This window comes from Sparus aurata, chromosome 11 (assembly GCF_900880675.1).
Source record: "Sparus aurata chromosome 11, fSpaAur1.1, whole genome shotgun sequence".
NCBI lineage: Eukaryota > Metazoa > Chordata > Actinopteri > Spariformes > Sparidae > Sparus > Sparus aurata.
This window is the reverse complement of record NC_044197.1, coordinates 15,382,966-15,407,440: the sequence shown is the minus strand read 5'-3', so window position 1 is coordinate 15,407,440 and position 24,475 is coordinate 15,382,966. Positions and strand designations below refer to the sequence as shown.

Here is a 24,475-nt window from a genome sequence, read left to right as displayed (position 1 = left end):
GCAGCTTTCCTTGGGCACCCCTCAAGCTTTCACTCAAACCTCCTCCTCCCACAAACCCCATCCTGGGAAAAAAAACATACAAGCACTCATCATTCACAGTCCCACCCCTACAAGGTCACAGTGCCAGTGGATGAACACAAGCATGTTCCATGGGGTGGGGGTGGGGTTGAGGCAGAGCAGGTTAAAGAGGAGGTGCTGGGAAAGCAAATAGAGCTCTGTACAGTACCTGACCAACTGGTTGTAGATAAAGAGCTGGAATTTAGGGTGGAGGTAGGGAAGACAGACACTGAGGGAGGCCCAGTGGTGGGCCGTGAACACAGAGAAGAAGTAGTGGACAGGAGAACAGTGTCTACAACACACAAGCACGTGACAGACAACGTCAAGAGTCGCACAAACATGGGTATGGAAACAAACAACGCACACACACAAACACAATGTGGGGTGGTTAAAAACACATAGAGGGAAACGACAAGTAGAGAGAAAGGGAGAGAGAAGAGCGATATGAGCAAATGTGGTTTCATTGCAACCAAAGTGTTGGTCTGTTGGTCTGTATTTCCTTTTCAAAAATGTTTTGGGAGTTGGTTAGTTGTAGGATAAATGACAGAGTCATCAGGGACTCGGATTCTTAAACAACCTACACTGCGAGGTAACAGTCTTAAATAAAATAAAAAAACAATTTTGTTCGCATGTTATGTAAAGCTGAACATACTGTATAAATGTGCTTTAGCTATCATCAACAGGAGGACAACAGTAACACAGAGCGACAGAGGGAAAGGAAGAGACTAAAATGGATCATGGCACGCAGGCAAGCCAATAAATAAGCCAGTAAATGCATGATCAGACAAAAATGTGTCTGCTTTTGGTGGTTCCTCTTAAGCATTTTATTTTGCAACGAGCGAAACCTAACTATAGTGATTCTGACTCCATAATGTATTAAAACTAAATGGGAACACAAAAATGAAAAAAAGAGGTGTTACTAGTCTAAATTGAAACAAATTCGGAGCTAGAAGTCCTAACAGGCAAGATTGGCCTGTGATTTATATTTATAATTTATAAATCCTAAACCCCAGAACAATTAACCCACTTGTTGGAGCCACCAGGTCATGAGAGGCTCTAAAATCACCTGACCAAAGCTGCATGCCAAGTCTAAAACCTTGGAGGACCTACAGGAACTCCAAGCACATGTAGTCACTAGTCCAAACAACAGCAAGTGGTTGTAATATAACTGATGGAACCCACAACCTATGTTTGCCTTATACCTCTGTAACTGAAAGATGCAGTTTTAAGATTAGTGTTATGGTCATTTAAAAATATTGTTAGTACAAATTCTCCAACAAAGTACTATCCTAGGTTCTAGAAATCTAACATTAGGAGGGATGTTGTAGCAGAGGGTGTGGGTTTTTGTCTAGTTTAGATTCAGAACAACATGGAGCATGCTTATCTTCACATCCACTCATTCACACAACCACAGCATAAGCAGGATAGCAAGCACTGCTTAGTTTTATGGTAAAGCCTTATATATAGAAAAATAACTTCTGACTTACATGACTTGTCAAGTTGGAATGACATAGAATAACAACAAAATGACCCAGCATAGCACACTATCTAATGAAGTGCTGCTTGGCTGCAGAAACCATATCTAAACTGCTTTACCAATATTAATAAAATCCCCGCTAAGTGTAAACTGTGCAGTGTTAAAGGACTCACAGCCATTGGACAAAATGTCAAAGAAAAAATAATCATAATTTCTTCTGCATTTAGAACATATCTTAAAAAGCACAAAAAGCAAACCTTAAACGAAAAGGCACCTGGATACACCTACTGTAAGCACTGTTAAAAACACTGATGTGGGAGCATGACCTCTTATAAGTCACTCATCAGTCAGTATGCAGAGAGAACGTAATAATATCAAAAATATAATATATATCAAAAATGAAATCAAAGTCTTTACTTCTCATCCATGTGAGAGCGCATCTTCTTGAGCTTCTGCATGATGCTGCTTGTCTCACTTCCAGAGATTGACAGTGAGGGAGAAGGGCTGCGGACATCCTCATCATGCCTCATGTTTGGGAAGGTTGCCTCAGATACAGGGGTTTCTGACACAGGAGTCTCCTGAATTGAAACATGGACACACAGAGAGTCTAAGTATTAGCAAAAGAAAATGTAAATGAGGGCAGCATGTTTTACAGTTATGTCTTCTTTCTTAAATTCCATTAAGATCTACTTATGTTGAATATATACTGAAATGAAAGCCCTTCAATCTGTTTCTCCTGTGAAGTTTATAAGTGACCGCTGCACTACTTACAGGCGGTTCTTCACCCCCAGCACACTTGAGACGCTCCTTCAGTCTGAGTGTAGAGTTTCTCATGCGCTCAATCTCCTCCTGCTGCTTCAGCAACAGCTGCCTCTCCTTCCTGGCTGCTTTATTGGCCTCCTGAAGCCGCTTGATCTCAGCCTGGAAACAAGCATAGAGAATTTTATGGTTAAGATCACAGTGTCCTACAAAACTCAACTGTCACATGATGTCACTTAATGTCACTATGTCACATGTACCTGCTCCTGCTGTAGTTTCATCAGAAGGCCCCTCTGCTTCTTCCTGATGGGTGGCATTTTGTCATCCTCTCCCTTGTCCCTAAGCCTCTTTTTCTGGTGCTCAAGCCAGGCTAGCTCTGTTTTGGTCTTGTCTTTAAGAGCTTTCTGGCGAAGACGAAGCAGAGAGCCCTGGTGCTGAAGTCTCACCTCCTCGTCCTTCATGTACTGGCGCACCATGTCCATGGTGAACTGTGAAAAGCTGTCCTGTCCACCAGAAAAGGCCATGTTTGCATCCTGAGACTGCAGGAGGACAAAGGTGAAAAGGTTGAGGTTAGATTGGGGTGACAGTAACAATAAACAATGAGAGATGAGTTAAAAGGACAGGAAATTTACAGGGGGTTAAGTAAACAGGAGAAGTAAGGTGAGGTCAGTGGCAGTGTTGGGGCTCGTTACTCAAAAAAGTAATATATTACACACTACACATTACTCTCAAAAATAGTAATGCCTTACATTACATAATTACTCCCTGAAGAAAGTAATTAGTTACATTACTCGTTACATTACTCGTCACATTCATGTTGCTCCACGGTCCCTGAGCAACAAGCTTTGTGTGTAAGCGTGCTGTCTCTGTAGGTGCTTCCGGGTGCTTCGTTAAGTTTGAGGTAGTGTTAGCAGCGGTGGAGAGAAGTTTCCAACACGGACAAAGTGTGCACCTTACAGTCAAGTTATTTTCCTTACGTTCAACAAATTCAAAGTAATGTTTGTATCTCCAACCGTCAAAAGTGGCTTGACGCGGAGGGGGGTCTTCAGGCAAGTTGTCTTTGTTGACGCTGCCATTGTTATCCCATCTCCCCTTGCGGGTGGCGACTAACCAATCGGTGATGGTGAAAGATACCTCAATCACTGTTCCATTATTGACGGCCCCCGCCCCCTCCCCCCAGCCCGTTGTGTGTTACAGTAACGCGTTACAAAGTAACGCGTTACTGTAATCACCTTACTTTGTAATGCATTACACCCAACACTGGTCAGTGGTCACACCTGCCTTCCATCGTTAGCCAGGCACTCATAAGGATATGTGCTGGCAAATTTGCCAGCCTCCAAATTTACATGACTACACTGCCATCTCACCTTTAAGATACTGTGTGCCCCTGAAACTGATGTCATGTTGTGATTGGATCCATCATCCTCTGATTCCTCATGGTGATGGGACTTCTTCTCCTTCGTTCCACGGCGGTGCGCTTCAGACGGTAGCAGAGAGCGGAAGGAGCGCTCCTCTATCTCATCCTCTGTCATGGACTCATCAAACTTGAGAGAGTACTCTGTTGCCACTGATGTACTGTCTGCTAAAGGGAGAAAAATGGGAAAGCTCAATGTACACTTTAATTCTTCAACTGTGTGTACTTTCTTTGCAATTTTTAGATGCCATAAATGTGGCACTGTTTTTTTGCATGTATAATAGCATTTTTAGCATTAAACAAAGAGCTGTGCATGCCATTGGATACCTTTATCATCCACTATGGAGGTGATGTTGTCACTGCAGAGGGAGTCATTTGCTGCTGTAAGATGTTCCTCCTCTATGGAGCTAGTGCCTGCTTCCCTCTCCAGCTGCACTTCACTTCCCCCCTTCCTCCATTTCCCGTCTACAGCCTCTTTTTTTGTCCTATCTCTGTGGTCCAAGGATACCTGCGATGGGCTGTTGTGGGGAAAAAGGACATGTGTAATGTCTTTTAGATGTCCCTTCTCCAAATCTAATGTACTGTCCAGTGCTACTACTAAATGGTACCTGAGTTTGGGTCTTCCGAAGGATAGAGAGTCAGAGTGAGTGAGGCTGTTCAGTGAAGACAGAGGTTCCTCTGGCCTATTCCCTTTACTTGACACATCACTCTGGAAGCTGAAAGAGAACATGCAGGAGATTTAACAAAGATTAAGTACAGATACTACAGATATGTATCCGGAAGTGGTAATGCTTGAAATGCCCAGAATTATAACAGAGGGCATCTTTTATCATCTACAACTAATAATGTCATTTAGTAAGTTTTGAATTATAAAAAAAATTGAAATAACAAGACAAGTAGGTTAGAGAGATGTTAAAATCTATTCACGATGAAACTATGCAGGTGTAAGTTTACCTGTCAGAGTCAATTTTGTCCCGTCGTTGCTTTGAATAGGAACTCTGCTCTTCTTCTCGCTCGTCCAACATGGATGAAGCAGTTGCAACAGCGGGAACGACTAAAGCCCCTGCTATCTGCGATCGTGCTGATTCTGTCATCTGACAGACAAGAACACAACATACATATCAAAGTCTGATTTAGTGAGTCTGAGACTGGATATCAAGCTTTCCTCCTCTTTATTTATTTTTACTTCTTTACTGAAACTCAACAGTCAGTCAGCTTTTGTTACAAAATGAAGACACAGGCTGTTTTCCAGGCACAGAGAAAAGCAGTGATTACTAACCTCCTTGATGTGTCGGGCAGCGTCGGCTGTGTACCGTGCTGCCTCAGTCTGTTGACTCATCATCTTCATAGTTGCCTCCTGGAGGCCCTCCAAAGTCTCTTTTTGAGTTCCTGCCAAGCTCTCCTGCAGTTCTATATGAGCCTGGACAAAATCGAGCATTGACATCAGAAAGACATAAAAATTAAAGCACTAATACCTTCAATTTGAAAGGCGAGGAAGTAAAGATTAAATCTTTCATCTCCAAATACACATTTACTGTATATTGTCAGTGAGAGTAAACTAATCAGTGAACTGTTTGTGTGTAGTTGTACCCTGGCCACTCTCTGCCTGTTTTCCTCCAGCTGTAGCTGTGTCTCCAGGGCTTCTCTTTCAGCCTTGATCTTCAGTTCGTAGAGGTCATGCTCATGGCGCTGCTGCTTGGCCTGCAGGGTCAAAGTTCAGAGATCAGGTCAATACAGTGCATCAATACAGACATTAGTGAGGTAGTAAGTCACTGCAATTTATGGAAGCCAAAAAAGCTCTTAAAGTATTTATCATGTAGATGTTATGCAGCATCACTAATTCATTCAAATTCCAGATAAATGCAATTATCGGGGATTCTTAACCATGTAGAATTCACATGTATATGGAACAAGTGCAGATGTTGTAACTTATGGTATAAGTTTCTTAGATGTTGTGCTGTTGTAACAATCAAACATGAGGCTATACAAAAAATGTCAAAACAAGAGTGTAAGTTAACATTTTAGCCACATATAATTTCAGATTTCTTCATCACCTTAAGCATCTGGGCCAATGACACGCTCTCCTGCTGAGCCATGGATACACCCATCAGCCTCTCCACGTCCCCCAGCTGCCGAACTGACTCCTCAATGGACTCGAGGTACTGGAGCTCTGCTGCCATACGCTGCTGCAAGGCAGCAGGTGAATACTGTAGTTCACCTGGGAGAAAGAAAGGGTGGAGAGGGTGAGAGTAAGATTAATAAATGAGTGTGGCACTGAGATTTAGGTGATTCACAATTAGGTCTAAGGAGTCCAAAACCAAACAGCTGAAAAAATATAAAACTTTGTAAATTTTGTCTACAAATGTTTTAATATATGGCGCAGGTGAAATCCCATTTCATAAACGTCAGAATGTATACTATCCAAACTCTTGCAATTAAGTCCTGCTTTATACAACATCTGTTGTTTGATATATTAATATGAGTTGCATTTACCTGTGGTCTTGGTCTCTGCTCTACCACTGTGAGCTGTGGTGCCTGTGTTTGGGTTATTCACCCTGAGGGAGCCACTTCGCACAGGCTCCCTAGGAGAGTCTGCTGCTGGAGGAGAACCAGGGTCTGACCAGCCTGAAGGAGAAGTCTGTTTGGGCCTGGCTGCTGAAGACTTTTTACTGTCGAAAGAAAAAAGTTAGAAAAGAAAGAAAAAAAAACTCAGGTAAATAGTTGATAACCATCACCTCGAAAGTGAATGCCGTGTTTGCCCTACACACAAATAGCGGTGGTTAAAATCTGACTGCTGCTACAACTTCATCCTCTGGGAAAATCTGGAATGTATTTATGGCATTCAGGTTAATGGGCTTTGGTGCACAGGCATTACTATTCAATAGGTTTTAAAACAATATTCAATACACATTCTAGTAAACCAATTCTAAAAAAGCCTTTTAAATCAAACACAGGAAAGTGGTATATTATACATTTTGTAGAGTGGGCTGGCTATTTTGAACAGAGAAGCAGGTTGATTAAATGTAAAAGAAATAAAGGGGCCCTGGTCCTGCAAACCCTGGAACTGACTGAGGCAGCCTGCTGAGAGAGGCCTGCACTATGAATGGATATATTGTGCTGCTCACAGATGATCAGAGGCCATGGGTGATGTCTGACAAGATCAGGATACGCTCGCTCTACTTTCCCAATTCGGATAGTAGACAGTGGCAGCCTTTTTCTCCACAATCAGACCTAATTAATATATCTCGAGCACAACAACATTGTCATGATCCCGATGCTTAAACAGTTAACTGTTACATGAACAGAAACAGATTTGAATGCAGCCGGCCACAGCCTACAAAAAAGTAATAAAGAATCAAAGTATGGAAGTCACCACTAAAGTGAAACAATCTGCCTTGTTAACAGTGCCAAGACGGACATACTCTGTGTGAATGTTTTGCCTATCTTGTGTAGGACACACAGGCTCCAGAGTGGCAGGAACCTTCTACCTGGGCTTTAGAATACCATTAGAGGGCTCAAATGTCACTACTGGGCTCTAAGATTAAAAGAAAAGAACTCTCTCCTCTTCTTTGGCTGCAGGCCCAAGCTGTGGTGAAGCTGGCTGACCCCACCAACCACCCTGCAGGCCCCTAAAACAAAACACCCAGTGTTTTGCGTACTGGGTCGAACTGCAGCCTCCTCCTCTTTCTGGGCACTACACAGCTGCTTAAACCCTCAGGCCTTCAAAAGAACAGCAAGCCACAAGACTGTTTGGACTGGCAGCCTCCACTAGCGCTCTCTCGGCATAGTTTAGTAATTAGACATGCCCAGATAAATTAACCCTTGGGTAATTAGAGTATATACCAATTGGAGGTTTTTGAGTGGTAGGAACAGTTGAGATTACGCAGTGCTTAACAGATCCCATTCATCCCTTAGGACACATAGATATTAAAATTCCATTCTAGCTTTGTATGGATATACATAGTGAGGGAAACGGTGTGGCTTGACAAGCTAATTCAATATTATTTTATTGTCACTTGCTTAATCTTGGTAGAAAGTTTAAATTTTTGAACAAAATAAGCATCAGGAAATAAAGACATGCAATCATGCTGTGACCGTTACTGAGAAATCTGTAACCTACTATATCCAGGACAGCATAAAAAATATCTGCGTGTAAGCCAATAGCCCTACCTTTCCCCAGAAATAAGTGTTGCACTTAGATTACTGAAAACCAGGAAGGAAGGAAATACCACAGACAACTGAATGTACCGGAACTTTTTAAACTGGTGGGAACACAATTCATCACGCATCCACTTCTGTGATACCACTGGACATTCTCTTTGATTTGATATCTCAATCTGCTCTTAACTGATAAACACTCAATGGAACCTATCTGGTGGAAAGTTTTTTTTTAGATCATTACCTTTGGTGTGAGGTTTCCCCTAAAGTGTCATTAGAGTGGACACTCTTGGCCTGGCTGTTGTCTGAGCCCCTTTTCCTGGAGTCAGAGGATAAAGCCTCTGAGGGAGGTGAGCAGGAGCTCCTCTGCTCTTCCACCAGAGTGGCATCGCTCTGGTCTGATGCTGCACCTGCAGAGAAACAGAGGAGTTAAATTAAGCAGCAGATGGATTTGTGACTGTAATTTTTAATATACATAAATACATATACACATCATTTACTTGAATCATTTTAAATGAAAACTAATGTGGGAATATAATGAAAAGGAAATTATGCATAAATATGAATTCTCACCTCTCTTTCTTGTGGAGTGCTTGCTGGAGAAGGGTGACGAGCCAGATGGTGAACCGGAGGAAGGATGTGGTGAGTGAACAGATGAGTGAAAGGACGAGTGGTGTGAACTGATTCCGCCTTTACTTTTCTCATAAGGAGACCTTCGCATCAGCTCCTCAAAATGATTGTTCGCGCTAACAGAGGCGGGAGAAAGACGCATCATCAAATCACTTAAAATAAAATTCGGTATCAGTGGCACAACACAATAAAATATTAAACATTATATCTATGAAACATGGGATCAACAGCAGGGTTAATAAGTCTCAAAGAACTAAAGATTACAGAGGGGGACTGCTGTCTGAAAGGAGTGCACAAGCTTCCCATTTGTGGGACATGGGTGCCATCCGGTGGACACTTAAAAAACTAATGTCCACTTTATTTCTCTTACCCGTGGGAACTGGAGCCTCCCTTTGACTGTCCACTGGCTCCACTGCTATGTGATGACAGAAAGTCGTCCTCATAGACGGCTGTGTCTACTGGGCCATTTCCAGAGTGCATAGGATAGGCAGAGGGAGAGTTCCTCTCACTCGCTGAAGGAAAAGGTGAAGATTAGACAGACAGGAGAAATATCTATTATGGTACTTAGACTGACTGTACTCAGTATGTTGCATGTGTTGACAGTAAGACAACTACAGATTTAACATGACAGTCTGTGTAACTCTTATAGTTACATCTTTATAAGAAGTTTAACAGAAGTAACAAATGATTTCTTGCTGATTGGCTACTAACACTAAAATGAACATTTAATAGAAAATTACCATGTCACTGTTCATAAATCCACAGACAATGATAAATTTGTCAGACAAGATACAAATTGCGGTCTGACCCACATCTAACATGAAAAATAATGATATATTTTCCTTGGTTGTGGGTATGGACTCATGTGAACTAACCTCTAACATAGCCTTGAAGGTTCTTAGTGAAGATGTTGATAACGCTGAGAGGGCTTCCTTTGTTCAGCTCTTCCCAGGCTGCTTTGCTGCCATCATGCTGCGCAAAGGGTGAGCTGAGAGCTGGGCACCTTGCTGCCTCCCTCTGGAACTCTGACAGCCGCTGGTAATCTCTTCTTTGACCTGCACAATAGTCCACTGCCTCCAAGTGGTCTGCTGCTCTGGGTACATGATTGCTCGCCCGGTGAGGAGGGCTTACCTCATCTTCAGAAAAACTCCCTTCACTCAGAAGAGGACCCTCACTGATGGAACCCGCACTTGAGTCATGAAGATCTGCCTGATTCTTTTCCTCAATCAATCCGTATCCTCTCTTTTGTGCGGTTTGATCCATTCTCTCTACCTTTTCCAAGTCACTGACTAGCTTCCCTCTTTCACGTATATAACTGTTGAGAATGGAACTTGTTACATCAGTTTGGGGTCTGGTCCAATTGGTGTGTGTACCTTTCGTTTCCTTCTGTCCCCTAGAAGTGTGCAGATTGTCTTCTCCTGGAAGAGCTGTGCCATTGTAAGGACTGTGACCTGTGCTAGTCAAAATCCTCTGGATCCTCAACGCCACGTCATTATTTTCTGCGGCAGCTGTTTCAGCCCAGCCTCCATCAAGATTAGCTTGAGATGGCCTCTGAGCCAAAATAGTATCCATGTCCACTGAAGTTGTTGTACCGTAGTTGATCCCCTCCCCAGCAAGCTTTCTCGCCTCACTCTCTATGCGGTTGGAGAGGGATGCGGCTGTGGCCTTAAGGGCCTCAATGCGAGACATCTTAGACTGCGACCTGCTGGATGGTGCAGTGGCTGGTCGCTGGGTGTGCTGGACATCACCAGCTGCCACGGCAGTCTCCATCCTGAGAAGCTGAGAGAGGAGGTGGTCGCCATAAGGAGCAAGTGCAGTGCTGCTGGGACCAGTCATAGGTCGAACAACTGGGCTCAGACGGTCAGGCTGAAGAAAAGGAGCAAATCTAACATCCAGATCATTCCTGCAAAAGTGTAGAATAACAGAGAATTTTATGGAGCTAGAAAAAACAGAGCAGTTTGCTTTTAAACAATAATCAAACTAACCATATGAAAGGTGTTTTCATTTTACGTGCCATTGAAAAAAGCAAACAAGAGAGTGATCAGGGCCCGTATTCACAAAGAATCTTAAGGCTAAAAGTAGCTCCTAACAGGTGAATTTAGGAGCAACTCCTGAAAATAATGGGCATGTCAGTCGTAACTTTAGGACTCCTAATATTTGAAAATAAGAGTTATTCACAAAACATTATTTTTTTTGGCCTTTTATGGCTTTATTGATAGGTCAGCTGAAGATATGACAGGAAACGGGGAGAGAGAGGGGGAGTGACACGCAGCAAAGGGACCCGGGCCGGGAGTCGAACCGAGGTCTGCTGCAGAGCCTCAGCACATGGCATGCGCGCTCTACCAACTGCGCTAAACGGCGCCCACAAAACATTTTAAGCCTAAAAGTAGCACCTAAGTCTGGGAGACCTTAGAAGTAGTCCAGAGGACTCCTAACTCGCTAAGAACTGGTCACAGCCGAATGTTTTGGAGACGCTAAATGACAGGGAATTATTAAAACGATATTGGATGGACTGTGAAGGGGTTGAAGTTGTGGTTGAGTTGATGAGGGACGCAATAATGTCCCCAACCAACCAAAACAATCCAATAACGCCAGAGTTAAAATGTTTGGCAACACTCCGGTGTTTGGCTTAGGGGAAAATGCAACTCTTTGCACGAGACTGGTATTACCTGGGGACCTCAAGTGATTTAGAAATTATCCCACCACGTCTGTGTTTCGTGCGGCGCATTCGCACAGGATAAGCAAAGTCTGTGTTTTAACTCGAATTTACTGACATTATCCCCCGGGTCGATCGCACCGGAGCCCTTGCTGGAGCAGCACAACAATTAGATATAGATATTTTTAATATAATAACTGGTGAGCCTGTTGAAAGATGGAAAAATGTTCCTTACCGCATGCTGCCATGCATGTAATCCATGTTCATCTAATCATCTTTCGAGATTTCGCTCTTCTGATGAGCCTCCTGAATTTGCACCCAAAATGCTGTCAAAACTTTCATTTATAATTCCCAACGCAGCCTCCATAATTCTCGACCGGGAAAAAGGCAGAAAAAAGGTGTGGAAAACACAAAAAACGACCCCAAATCACAAAGATGCTGATTCGCACGGGACTAATATTATCAAATGACTTCTGTGTTTGGTGAAGTTGCATTCCATCAATACACAAACCGTCTTTGACGCATGTTACAATATACTGGACATTGTTGCGAAATGGCCCGGATCAACACACAATTCCCGAATTTTAATGGAAAGTGGTTTGACGCAGCTTTTTGAGCAAATGCCACTTTTACTGGCAATTCACGTTTTTCATTGCAATCTTCTAATTTGTCATGTTTGTCCGAAGCGTTTTTGTTTTGGGGGGGGGGGGGGCACTTAATTCTCCTCATTTTTTTATCCAATATCTTTTCATAGGCTTTGTCATGGGCTTGTAGGCAACTTCCTTATTTTCACTTCATGCATTGCGTAGCCTAAATGACTTTTCAATGGGCTGCTCTGTCACTCAACAACCAATCACCGTTGTCACCGCTTCTAAGTGCGTCCTTATAAAATGACGTCATCCATAGCAACAGAGAGTTACTTCTAGTTTAGGAGTTCACTGTTTTCATAACTAAAAGTAGGTCTCATTGGCTTTGTGAATTACTCTTAAGAAACTACTCCTACATAAAAACTTTCAGTCTGATTTAGGAGTACTCCTAACGTTAAGATAAAAGTCTTTGTGAATACGAGCCCAGATATTATTAGCCATTCTGGGTGTTTAGTCTACAGTAAAAACATTTCTGTGACATTTTCTGTCTATACTCTCAGCAAAAAGACCTTTATGTATTGCAGCATGTTTTTTTGTTTTTTTTAACAGCTATACATTATGGATAAATGTATTCACCAGCCTGAATCAGAATTGTTAATAGCATACAACATGAAAAATACATTAAATTAACTATAATCACTCAGTACACCCAGAGAACGATTATTATAATTATCAGTTTCAAAAGTAAAAAAGACCCTCATCTTATTTCCAGTCAAACTAAAATGTTCTTTATAGCTAAAACAGGATCAGTGACTGTAAATGTATTATTTTTAATCTTCACTAAAATGCAGAGCAACAAGGCTTCTGGGGCACTTACATGGGGTGTTCATTAAAACAACCATCTGGGATCAAACAGTTCACTGTTTTTTTTTTTTTTGTACAGTCAGATGATTCCCTAGAATTTAATGTTCAAACATTAAATCAAGGAGATTTCAGATTATGTGTACTGTGCCGAGAGTTGTTAGTTGTTTATCTGTGTCAGTAAATCTGAGTGTAGGAGGATTGTTGTTCTGGGAGTTTGTGTGTCCATGTGTGTACCTGGATAATGGAGGGGGTGGCTGATCATTCAAAGATCTATCACTGCTCGAGGGGCTCTGTGGTGCCTCTAGTCTTTTGTTTTCCTTGTCCGATTCTCCTGATGGCTGGTACATCGGCCTCTGTGGCATAAGACATGAAAAACACATTGTGTTGAGAAAAATCATAATCACTCTTTAACCATGAAAAAGGACCAAAGCTGGAACAAGCAAATGCTTGACATTTTTGCTTGAAAAATGACTGAAATGATTAACCGATTATCAAAATAATTGCTGATTCATTTTCTTTCTGTAAATCAATCATTGCACCACTCCAGTTTTCACAATATAGGTTTCACATGTAAATAAAGTGACGATGTATCATATGTATGTAAAATACCATGTGACTAGAAGAAGCAGCAGCTTGCATCTGTGTGGCTTCCACGCTCATCTCAGCCTCCTCCAGCAGCAGTTTGCTGTAGGTCTCCTGTAGTCGCCGTTGTACAGGGGACACAGGTGCCTCGCTGGGAAGGGCTGCTGTTCTAGCCACTTGTCTTTGCTTCCTGTAGAGCTCCTTCAATCTCTGGTTTCTCCTCTCTGCATCTTCCCTCAGTGCCCTCTTCTCTTCTGCTTGACGCCTTTTTCTCTCCTCTTGTTGCCTGGAAATGTACTGGCGAACAGTATCAGCGTCATAGTGTCGCCTTTTCTGCCCCGCATCAGCCGAATTGGCAGTCTCTGGTCTGCGAGTAGTTGGGCTGGCGCTGCGGCAGCCTCTTGAGGAGCTAGCTGTTGCCACAGTAGTTCCCCAAGCAGAGACTGGAGTCCTTGACCCCGATCCCCCTCTCCCTCTCCTACTGCTGCTCCCACCTCGGGACCTTTGACGGGCCCTCTCCTCCCTCTCAACTGTTTTGCAATCCATCTGAAGGTCATCGAGTATCCCCTGGATGTCTACTGACAACAGGTCTGCGCTTACACCCACATGGGCCTTGTCCCGATCTGCAGATGAAGGGGTAGATGTTTTTGTAAAGTGTATTTTGGTATGCCCTTGAGATCCACTACTAGGCCTTTCTGTGCTGTTAGGACGAGTCTGTGGTTTTGATTCTGAGCGAGGGTCCAAACTGGAACGATAATGGGAAGCTGGTGGACATTCAAAGAAAGGAAAAATATTACAGTTAGCAAATGTTAATACATTATTCATAGAAACACACATAAACACACTAACATACGGCATGATACTACATAGCTGCAATGCTAAACTAAGACTTAAGTTGCCGCTAGATTGATGAAACATTGAAAATTGGCTTTCACGGTTCATACTATATAGGTATGAGTCTGTGACCAGTCATCTTGATTAGTAGGAGGTGATAAAATCATATACACCGTTCTTCTGTTTATCTCAGGTTTATTACAGCTTGAAAAACACTCAATGCTCCAAGTGACTGCAGCAGATTAAAAAAAAAACTCCCAGGCTTAAGTGCAAGATCCAGACAGAATACTAAATGAGGTTTGGAGGGCAGGCTTACCATGGCAACTCTAATCTGGGCCAAATTGAAAATTCCCATCTAGATTTTACAGAATCTAATCCAGACAGTGTTTTTTCAAAACATGGCTGCAGTTAGCCTCGCTGCATCTTTACCACCCCACTCTGCCATTCCCCAGTGTAAATGTATTGGAGGCAACCTCTGGAAATCAGGCCACATTAAATTGTGCACCCAACCAGAACAGCCAGTCAATCTCTATTTCTTACGGTCAGTGGTACAGAGTGCAGCCAGCAAAGACAGAGGTGGATGCAAATCGTGCATGAGTATTATCTCTGTTGGTACAGCAGCAGACAAAAACTCTTTATTTATTGATATTCTTTGGTGGGTTTTGCAGTCAGTCTTGCTGTCTAGCTGTGAATCCCACTGCTATCAGAACTGTCTAACATATTTCATTCACATGGATAAACTCTGTCACAAGTAACAGCAGCCAGTGCAGAAATGTATATTTCAGTTTAGTGGTAAAGGTTGAATGCCAACGTGAGAACACAGATGAAAGAACAATGAGGACAAAAGATGTGTGAAAGGCGAGGTAGGAGGTGCAAAACCTAATTTACATGTTGGTGATTAAGTATTTTTGTACATGCCACTTGATGTAAATAATGCAGAAAAGACATTTGGTGACAAGGTGACAAATTTTGATGAGCTCTTTAAAATCTAGTGGGCTGCTAATAATCTTTTCTGTCTTTCTACCTCCAGACTCACTGGTTAATAATTGTGTGTCAGGTGATGCAGGAATACTATTGGAAAAATGGTTACTACAGCATTATAGGTAGCTACGATGGCTCTTGGTATCATGAAAACCGCTAACATAATAATATCAGAAAGAGCAGCAGTGGCATGTATTGAAGAGTTCAGAGTAAGTCTCTCTTTCCCACCTGTCCGACTCAGTCCATCTGCTTGCTGGGGCCTGTCCTCCCTGGAAAGCTTGGAAACTGGACCCAGGACCATCTTCACCAGCTTCTGGCCCTCTCGCCATGACGCAGGACTTATTACTGCAGAAAAACAGAAAATGAACACCTGCCAGTTGAGAGCATTGCCATTCAATATAGTTCATATTGTATCTTGGAACGTGACCAAATGTGCAAGTATATGCAGGCATGCAACCACCGGAGAAGACTTACTTGGACATAAATACACACACAGCTTAGAAAATGGAACAGATGCATGAAAAGCATTGCTTCAGTATGACCAATTTAATTGTTTTTTTTTTTTAACTCAAAGCTATTAATATACAAAAAACAAAGTAGAGCGCAATTTTTCGTACATTTATTAAGTTATCTAAGATGCGATACAACATAAGAACTTGCCTTAATTCCTCACACTGTATATAATATAAGATAATATACATACGGCAGAGTATTGCCAAACTCTGTTGCTCAATTAGCTGCAACAAGAACAAAATAATGAGTGTGAGTATTTGTGGTGTTCAGAAAAAAGGGAACTAACATTTAAAAAACAGCACTGGCTCCTTGTTTGGAATGATCTCTACATCACTTTCCTTATGAATGTATTCTACTGAAGAGCAGTTCCTGGTAATGAAGTTGTACATCTACTATCTGAGCAGCTGTTCGTACTGAGTGGATGAGCCAACTGAACCTGGACACAGATTTCAGAGGGCTATTTATAGTGCTGTGCAAGTAGGAAACAGAGACCAACCAGACTTGAGAGACAACACAAAAGTTGGAAGACACACCAGGCACAGAGTGAATGAAAGCTAGAGCACAGGAAAGACAGATTTTCAGCTGTTTCTTCAATGCCACTGTATCATTCATTGGGATGATATGTCACAGCGACATCATTCTTTTAGATGAAAGGTCACAGTGACATCAGAATATACAATGAACAAATGCCTTCCCTTGTGTCCAGTTCTACACAGACACAGGGGTGAAGATGGCCAGAGATCATGTTTACGTGTGTCTCTTTGGAAGCATCTTTGTGGGGTAGGGGGAAATTTCTCAGCTGTCAGGGGTCTGCTATGGCCAGGTTCTTGGAGTATGTGGTTATGAGTCTTTCATGTAGGTGTCTGAATGCTGCTTGCTGGACAAAAACTGCATGTCACACATAGTGGACATTTCTTGGGGCATTAAAGTCTTAACACAGCCTCAAAGGCCAGCAATGTATCTGGTTCATGTACTGGAACACACACAGGTCTGTATGGGTAACTGAGTAGAACTGAGTAGATGGAAAGAACATACCAGTCTGAACACTAGTTGCTGTAGTCTGTTTCAGGTAGAGTTGTCACGATACCAAAATGAGTAACCACGATACTATACCAGACAAAGTATCACGGTTCCGGGTATTATCACGATACTGCAGCCTTTTTTTATTATCATTATTTTTATGAACTGCAATGTATTTGTACAAGTTATAAATACTTATTAATTACTTATAATGTTGTTTGGTGCATGATAAACATAATACTAGTGAAGCATGAATTAGACTGAAACAAATATTTTTTCTGAATAACATTTATTAAAAAGTTAAAATAAAAAAAAAAAAAAGGTATGGTCTTGGCCATGGGTTGCTTCCCTTTTGGGTTGGATGGCTGTCTCTAAAATAAGGAGTGGGAAATACATAACAAATTAGCCTAATGGTCCTAATGGCTTTAGTTCATAACTGGGTCAATAAGAGTACATGAACAAAAGCATACGAGCAATAAAAAACAAATAAATGAAGTTAGAATTTATATGGTTGAAATCATATAATCATTTAGTTTCCTTTGCACATTATTTATGTTTAACTAATATAAATAATCAACTTAGGATAACAAATCCTCTGTCTTTTAAAAATATCTATTTGACAATAATATAACATAATAAACCATAGAGGACAAAATACAATAAACAGGAACTGATTCCCTGTGAAAACTATATTTTTATGCATTTTCTAGGTGCTTTATACTTTGACATCCTTTAACTCTTCATTCCTCAGCCTGTCCACGGAGCATATAGACTAATATTAGCCAATGAGAAAATAAACAGGGCATACTAACCTGGTATTCGACATATAAATCTGGGTGACGACCCTGCAGGTGTTTATGAGGTTGGATGTGTTCCCTCCTTTGGCTTCTATAGCTTGGTGGCAGCGCCTGCACAGTGGACGGCCATCGTCTATTGCTTTACCGGCTGTGCCTTGTTTAAAGCTAAAATAGTTCCAAATGTGACTTTTGGAGTTTGGTTTTTTGAGCAAAATTAGTGGTGCCACTGAGACGCCGCCGCGGCAGACTCGCCGCTCGGGCCTGGTGCTTCTGCCATGGTGAGTGTGTTGTCTCGTGTTAGTGACTGTAAGCTCGCATCTGGGTGAGACAGAACTTTAGCTTGTTGTTTGTTTTGAAGCGAATATCTATCGAAGCGGAGCTGTCTTCACGGAGTTCGTTCTTGCCGGCAGAAACACACGAACAGCCAATCAGCTAACAGACGGGCGGACCCAGCGTGCGGAAACAGCCTATCATATCCCCGGACATCACCAGTAACAGGCAAACAGCCAATCATTCAGCAGCTGTGTAGTTCGGTTGCAGTAGTTAGCATGTGGGATGTTTACAAGGGAGTAGCATGCAGTGAGAAGCCGGGAGGAGAGTAGAGGCGGCCGCTATGTAGCGGAAACTGGCACTGGTAGTATAGTAATCCACGGTAGTACCGTCGTGTAGAATTTCTAGTATAGTAGGAACCGTTAGGATTTGGCACCGCGGGGTACCGTGGGTACCGCGGGTATCGTGCAACTCTAGTTTCAGGCATCTATGACTTTAAACAATTTGGATTCAAAGTAAATAATTCATATTTGTATTATTCTGTCTTGTTATGTCTAATGTAAATAAAGTTCAAAAAGACTGTATTACAGTGATTGTGTAATGACATCAGCCAAATCACTAATGGACGGACATAAGTATGAGCATGTGGGCGTGTTAAAATAGCTACAAAATGTATGCAGAAATAAACAAACGGTATAGGTAAATAAAACCTGCAGCCGAGTAAAAAAGGTAGTTGGGAAAAACCTTCCAAGTACACGGATAGCTCAATATTTGACGCTCTTGGACCGTATGCACTGACCCTTGATAAAATCCTGCCAAACTGTTCCACATGCTTAGCTTTCCAACTGTCAATAATTCAAAATAGATGAGAGGGTGTGTTGGCCCTCTCACATAAAAAGAGGATTATTATACCTGGTTTTGCATTTAGGTCGGAGGAAGGGGCAGCTCTGTGGACCTTCCTGACTGGTTTGGGAGGTCTCCTCTCTTTGGACCTGTCTGCTCTCTGTTCTCTCTGCTGCCTGGATCTGGTGGTCTCTGTATACAGACAACACATTCAGAGAATAAGTCCCAAAGCAACACAAATGACAAGCATTTATCAATTAAAGTAAATGTAAGTTGGCTGAAAAACAAGCCCTCTCTGATGTTAGAAGACTATGAGCAGAAATAATGTTTGTTTATGTAACACTTGGTATACTAAACTCCTCTATGTAAAACAGCCAATACAATATTGGTTCATGTGTCTGACGGATCAATACAACTCAGTGTGTCCTATATAGAATCTATTTGAGCAGCCCATCCAAATAGATTATAGAATAGAAAATTGGTCTTGGTCTTACCAGCAAACTGTCGTGACAGGTCGCTGTATATTTCTCTGCTGAGGTTATGAAACTCCTCCTCTTTCCAAACTTTCCCATCAGGAGTCCGGATCTTTGTCTCAGTACTATTGAAACCTGAGAGTAAAAGGATTGAAGATTAGAGCTGTAGCATCACGTTTCCTGATAAATAGCTAAAATTCCCAAAACATCAAGCTATCACTTCACAAATGTTTATCTCTTTATCTAACCAAAGGTCAAAGAAACAACAATGATAACAGTTTGGGAAACAGCCTTCACTAATGGTACCTTTGTATATAGGAGCAGGCGGTGCAGCTGCTACTTTCCGTATTTTGGCTGTGGGCATGTTGCTAGTTCTGGCATTGTTACTCTCCACAGCTGCCACAATGGGCTGTTCCAAAAAACCCAGCAGCTTCTCTCTCTCGGCAGCCTCCTCCAGGTGTTGTCTCTGCCTGCGAATACGCTCTTTGAGCTTCTCTAGTTTATCATCAGGCTGATGTCGCCTCAGGTTCTCCAACCGCTGGGAAGCTGAGCCAGGGCTGGTGGAGGGAGTGCTTTCCCCTCGGCGTATGGAGTCTGAGGCTGGAGCTAGACATGGGCTTGACTCTTGGCTATCCATGCCAGGCTGTGCTTTGGGAGCGCTTTCTTCCTCAGGGAGTCTTACACCTGTGAGATGTGACTGGTGTCCAATAGCCCCCAGGGTTACCAGGGCTGGCTGGTCATTGAGGTAGCGGACCTCTGTGTTCTCCTGAGCCGAGGATCGTGTGCTATCCAGGTCCCTGTCCGTCTGTTTGTCCCTGGTGTCTCTCTGGTAGACCAGCTGGCTGAGCAGAGGATCTGAGGGAGGTGGAGAGGATGCGTACGAAGACCCTGGCACTGACTGCAGACCGTAGGCCTCCAGCTGAGTGGTGGGATGTGGTGGGGGGGTGGCCTCTCTGGAGACAAACCAGATTACATGGGATCAGGAAGGAGATTTAAGATGATTTACTCTTAATTCATCACTAACTGAGTGTTCAGCAACACACATTTTTGGGTGGCCAAAGGATACAGACTTTTATTTAATAATGAAAACTGTTTAAAAAAATATTACAATACTGAAAATAAAAAATGCAATTTTGTAAAAAATACTAATTAGTAACTCATATCTTGTTATATTGCGTACATTTGCAGGTAATAGAAAAACACATACATAACGGCTTTTGGATGTGCATAACTGATATATTTTGGCCCCTTGCAGAAGAAGTTATGAATGTTGAAATATCATGTCTTAAACTGACATGGCAACTTGTAAGTAAACAGTTGCTTATTTACACATTCAGCATGATAGAGTGATGGAGAAAAAAGTGATCATTCATTTGAAATTGTGTTCTGGCCACCTTATGAATGCAAGTCGAATATTAATTCTCGTTTAGCTCTAAAAATTAGTTTGTAAACAGCCGAAGTTAACCGTAACAGTAAGGTTGTTGGCCACACAGCTTAACAATGAGTTGGAACTTGCTATAAAGCACCGTAAAACTACACAGAGCAGCTGATTAGGATAATAATTCTCTTAAAGTTAATAAAAGCAAAATGTTTTTACATAGTCATTTCATACATTGCCATAATAATATTGAAAAATAAACGTATAAAGCCGTGACAGATACAATTCAAATACTGATATTGCTATCAATAAAACATTTGCAACTTTTATCATTTACTGTAAATGTGCAGCATATTCAAATTTTGCTCAGTGTCAGTGCAAACACTGGAGCCTTGAGCTGCTGAAGTATCTAACAGTTATTCAGCCACAAGCTATTCAGAGGAGGTGTCAGGAACATATGGTCTCTGAATGGAAGTCTTGGGAGAGTAAAGAGTGTTTGGGGCTGACTGTTATTGAGGTAAATATCTCTCCTGATGTATCAGGTTAAAACAATTAAGTTATGCATGATTACAATGAAAATATCACAGCCTATGTTGGGGATAAACAGCGTCTTATTCATTTGGCACTAGAACACACACACACACACACACACACACACACACACACACACACACACAGCAGTATGATTAGAATGGTATCATTGTCATGTCTGTCAAAATGGTAATAACAATAACAATGTTTTGGTGTGCATGTTTAATGAAAGCTGAATGCTTCTAGGCAAAGTTTTAGTTTTAGTCTTTTGTAGCAGATTTGGAATGAGAAAAAATCGCTGAAGTAATATGGACAGTATTCAAACCAAACAATGGATATCCAGTCCTGGGTGTGACAGCATATCATCCCATGTAAATATAGCAATGCATCCAGAAAAAGGTGGAGATGGATTTTTATTCATTAATGCATTGAGTGCATTATTTATACCTGTAGGAGGCAAGTGGTTCCCTGAACTCCACACTGTTGTTCCTGCGGACATTGCTGTCCTGGGTGGTATTTCTCAGTGGGCTGCGTGAGCTGCTCTTTTCTGGACTCTGCTGACTACGCCCCCTTCGCTTTGAAGACCCTCCATTGTCATCAGCTTGTTGTCCATCTGTGATAGAGTTAAGTAAACACAGTTATGGTTAAAGTGTAGAAATGAACTGATCACATTTATAATCCTATTAAAAGTATCTCTACATGTCATAACTCACCCCTGCAGCGGACTGTCTTGGAGGACTTTTTCCTGGGGGGGTCCATGACAGAGTCCAGGAGCACCCCTGTCCCTGGAGCTGCCTCTAGACGGTTTTCTATATGCCGCAACTACAGAGCGAGAATACACGTCAGACTTCATCATTCTCACATACGAATTGTATTTCATAACTGTTAAGAAATGGTAATTCTATCTGAGAGGCTCTACAAACAAACAAGTCATTCAGCAGAAAATTGTTAGAGGTTTACTTACAGCAGCTTTGGACTGAGCCAAAGTTTTCCATGCAGTTGTCAGCTCTGACAAGGAGAAAGAGAAGACATACATTACCACAAGTGATACTGTGCAGGTGCTAACAATTCCTATGAAATATGTACTGTGCAATATGAATTTCAGGATTCAAATAATTGAATATAATAGCAAAAAATACAGTATTTAAACAAACCTGTGCCAACATTGTGATCTGTGGGCTGATGAGTGGTGCTTTTAACAGACACTTCAGTCCTCCTGCTGCTCCTCATCTCTCCCAGTCACCTGCAGCAAGTAAATTATGAAAACCCATACTGAGCAAAGGTGAAAGTGACATAAATGAGGTCACCACAAAATGTCATGAAAGTATATACTCTTGTACTCTAATGCTGTTTAAGATACCATCTGGACACAAAGGAAGCAAACTGGCAGCTAAAACCAAGGATGTCAACTGAAACCAAAACAAGGCATAACATACAGAAACAAAATTCATCAAGCACCCTTTGAACGAGAAATGTACAGAAACACACCATAGAGTCTAGAGTAGACTGTGAGTTGCAATCCACACCAAAGATGTGAACAATTAAATATAAACACTATGTGTATAGGCATAATTAGTTTCCAGTATAGCATATGTTTCTGGTATGACAGCTAGACTAATGTCTGAATGCCATTTGAAACAGGTTCTACAACGACACATTCCTCATCAGGTTTCCATGAGGGAATTGAAGCAGACCTGATGTTAGTCATACATTAGCCATGTGATGTTTACTTAAAACACCTATAATACTAGAGCACAGGTGTCTGGTCCCACCCAAGTGCTACTCTTATCAAGTCAATAACTAAATTACGTTTTACAGTTATGTTCTGGATAGGGAACCATCTTCCTGAGACAAACGCAATCACTTTGATAAGTTAATTGTACCATGGATCTAAAAGAAAGTCTGGCCTAGTCATTGTGGGTGTTTTGCCGTCATATTTAACACTCCTCCAGTCATAAGGAGTCATGCCTTTTACTCATAACAATCACGTGACACAGCCCTGTGGTGGGTCTGAGACAGCAGACAGAAAGAAAACTACATTCATCTCTGCTTCCACCTCAACAGAATTTCTTAGTGACAGTCCTGTCCATTAACATATAGTCACACACTGGTGACCATAATTACAAACACTCAACACAATATTTCAGAGAGTGTTTATCAAATGACGTTTATTAAACCAGACAGTGGCCTATCTTTTACCTGGTATTGGATTCCAAATGGGTCTGAATCCAAAACGTATGGTAAAAGAGCTCAAAATGGCTAAATATGTATACTGGTGAACTATTAACGTGTTCAAGTTGTCATCTTGACTTTCAAGATAAGCTGACGTCGGCTACTTTAGGCAAAGTTGTGACTAGAACTGAAAAGTGCACACGCCAGCATTACATGAAACACTTCTCTGTTTGAAGCTAACTTGGTGTTAGTCATTAACGTTTGACTGGAAGACAGTCTTACTACCAAATATGTCTGGTGATTTAGACAAGTCGACAATAAAAGAGTCAACAAACGGCGAGCTTGATCCAAGACTACAGGACTCTATGTACTATAGTCCTGTGTTGCTGTCATAGCCAAAAAATCCTACAGTGCATTAAGAGCTAAATAAGTTCGTTAACGATAATATATTGAAATGTTATACCCGTCGGATGAAAGGTGTACTCGTGAGCGACATATCAGCACAGATAAAGAAGATGTCGGGGTAGCGTTAAGTGACAAAAATAAACTTTCTCCGATGGTTCGGGTCATTTTCCCATGAAAGTAAGTCCAGCCATATAAAATCCAAGATGGCGCATAATTTCTTCTTCGCTCACTGACTGTAGCGATGCTCGACAGAAGTCACTCGTTGCTGCCGCTTATGGCTGGACGTTACAGTACAAATACACTCATTGAGGGACATGACACTGTTGCAATATAGCTTCCGACCACTGATGTCACCACTGTGTAAAGGGCTGCTTTTCCACCCCAGCCGTAAGTTGAGGAAGAAATAATTTGCCATCTTTGACTTTACATGGGGTTGTATTGATTTTAACTTTGATCACCCTCACTTCACTGTTGGAAGTCGTGTTTTCATCATTTTACATCCATCGGGCAACGCCCTTTTGTCGCCGGATGGGTCGCTGGGAAGTGTACCTTCTGTTCAGCGACTTTTTGATTTTAACATTAGTGTGTATAACATCGGGAGCCTGAAAGAAGTGGCTTTACAACGACAGAGTACATTGGGACCTGTTCAAGGGCTACTCAACAGCTGGCTGGCGTTGATGTTAAGGACAGGGCTGTTGTATTTAGCATAATAAACTATAACATTGTTAAATTAAAGAGTATGTGATGGCCCTATGACTTTCCACGTTATAGTCAACAAATGAGCTGTGACAAGGCAATGACTGAAACACCCTGTCCAGGAATTACTCGACCCACAATCGGACATAACAAGCCATCGTTAATCTACTTTCGGGTGGGAGCTATCAACCAGAGTATAAATGACTTGTAATGACCTGATAATTGTTAAAACAACCTCAACTTTTAAAACAGCCACATTCCTTTTACTCGTACAATTGTTGCACGTCAAAAAAACATATATCTGCAACTCATAAAAACATCTAACTTCGAGGCGACTTATTTCGAAATGTCTTCGGTCCAGAGAATAGTCGGGGCCGC

General features: G+C 41.8%; 1 protein-coding gene across 4 annotated transcripts in view; it reads right to left on the bottom strand.

Annotated features, from left to right (window-relative positions):
- Positions 1 to 24,475, bottom strand: part of cep350 (centrosomal protein 350) — a 37,135-nt gene that overhangs the window by 12,222 nt on the left and 438 nt on the right. For 2 of the 4 annotated variants that reach the window (XM_030433130.1, XM_030433132.1), the window contains exons 2-27: positions 21,979 to 22,067; positions 21,789 to 21,832; positions 21,538 to 21,646; positions 21,272 to 21,437; positions 19,222 to 19,868; positions 18,937 to 19,050; positions 18,512 to 18,634; positions 15,228 to 15,344; positions 13,212 to 13,948; positions 12,837 to 12,955; positions 9,371 to 10,398; positions 8,866 to 9,007; positions 8,439 to 8,611; positions 8,110 to 8,275; positions 6,201 to 6,376; positions 5,762 to 5,925; positions 5,298 to 5,408; positions 4,987 to 5,127; positions 4,662 to 4,801; positions 4,316 to 4,423; positions 4,035 to 4,225; positions 3,661 to 3,875; positions 2,554 to 2,832; positions 2,306 to 2,455; positions 1,952 to 2,112; positions 227 to 349 (exon numbers count right to left, since the gene is read on the bottom strand). In XM_030433130.1, coding sequence (XP_030288990.1) covers positions 227 to 349; positions 1,952 to 2,112; positions 2,306 to 2,455; positions 2,554 to 2,832; positions 3,661 to 3,875; positions 4,035 to 4,225; positions 4,316 to 4,423; positions 4,662 to 4,801; positions 4,987 to 5,127; positions 5,298 to 5,408; positions 5,762 to 5,925; positions 6,201 to 6,376; positions 8,110 to 8,275; positions 8,439 to 8,611; positions 8,866 to 9,007; positions 9,371 to 10,398; positions 12,837 to 12,955; positions 13,212 to 13,948; positions 15,228 to 15,344; positions 18,512 to 18,634; positions 18,937 to 19,050; positions 19,222 to 19,868; positions 21,272 to 21,437; positions 21,538 to 21,646; positions 21,789 to 21,832; positions 21,979 to 22,054 — 5,720 coding nt within the window. In that variant the 5' untranslated portion in view covers positions 22,055 to 22,067. The remainder of the gene's footprint in view (positions 1 to 226; positions 350 to 1,951; positions 2,113 to 2,305; positions 2,456 to 2,553; positions 2,833 to 3,660; positions 3,876 to 4,034; positions 4,226 to 4,315; positions 4,424 to 4,661; positions 4,802 to 4,986; positions 5,128 to 5,297; positions 5,409 to 5,761; positions 5,926 to 6,200; positions 6,377 to 8,109; positions 8,276 to 8,438; positions 8,612 to 8,865; positions 9,008 to 9,370; positions 10,399 to 12,836; positions 12,956 to 13,211; positions 13,949 to 15,227; positions 15,345 to 18,511; positions 18,635 to 18,936; positions 19,051 to 19,221; positions 19,869 to 21,271; positions 21,438 to 21,537; positions 21,647 to 21,788; positions 21,833 to 21,978; positions 22,068 to 24,475) is intronic. The other 2 variants (XM_030433131.1, XM_030433133.1) reach the window with 2 other exon arrangements.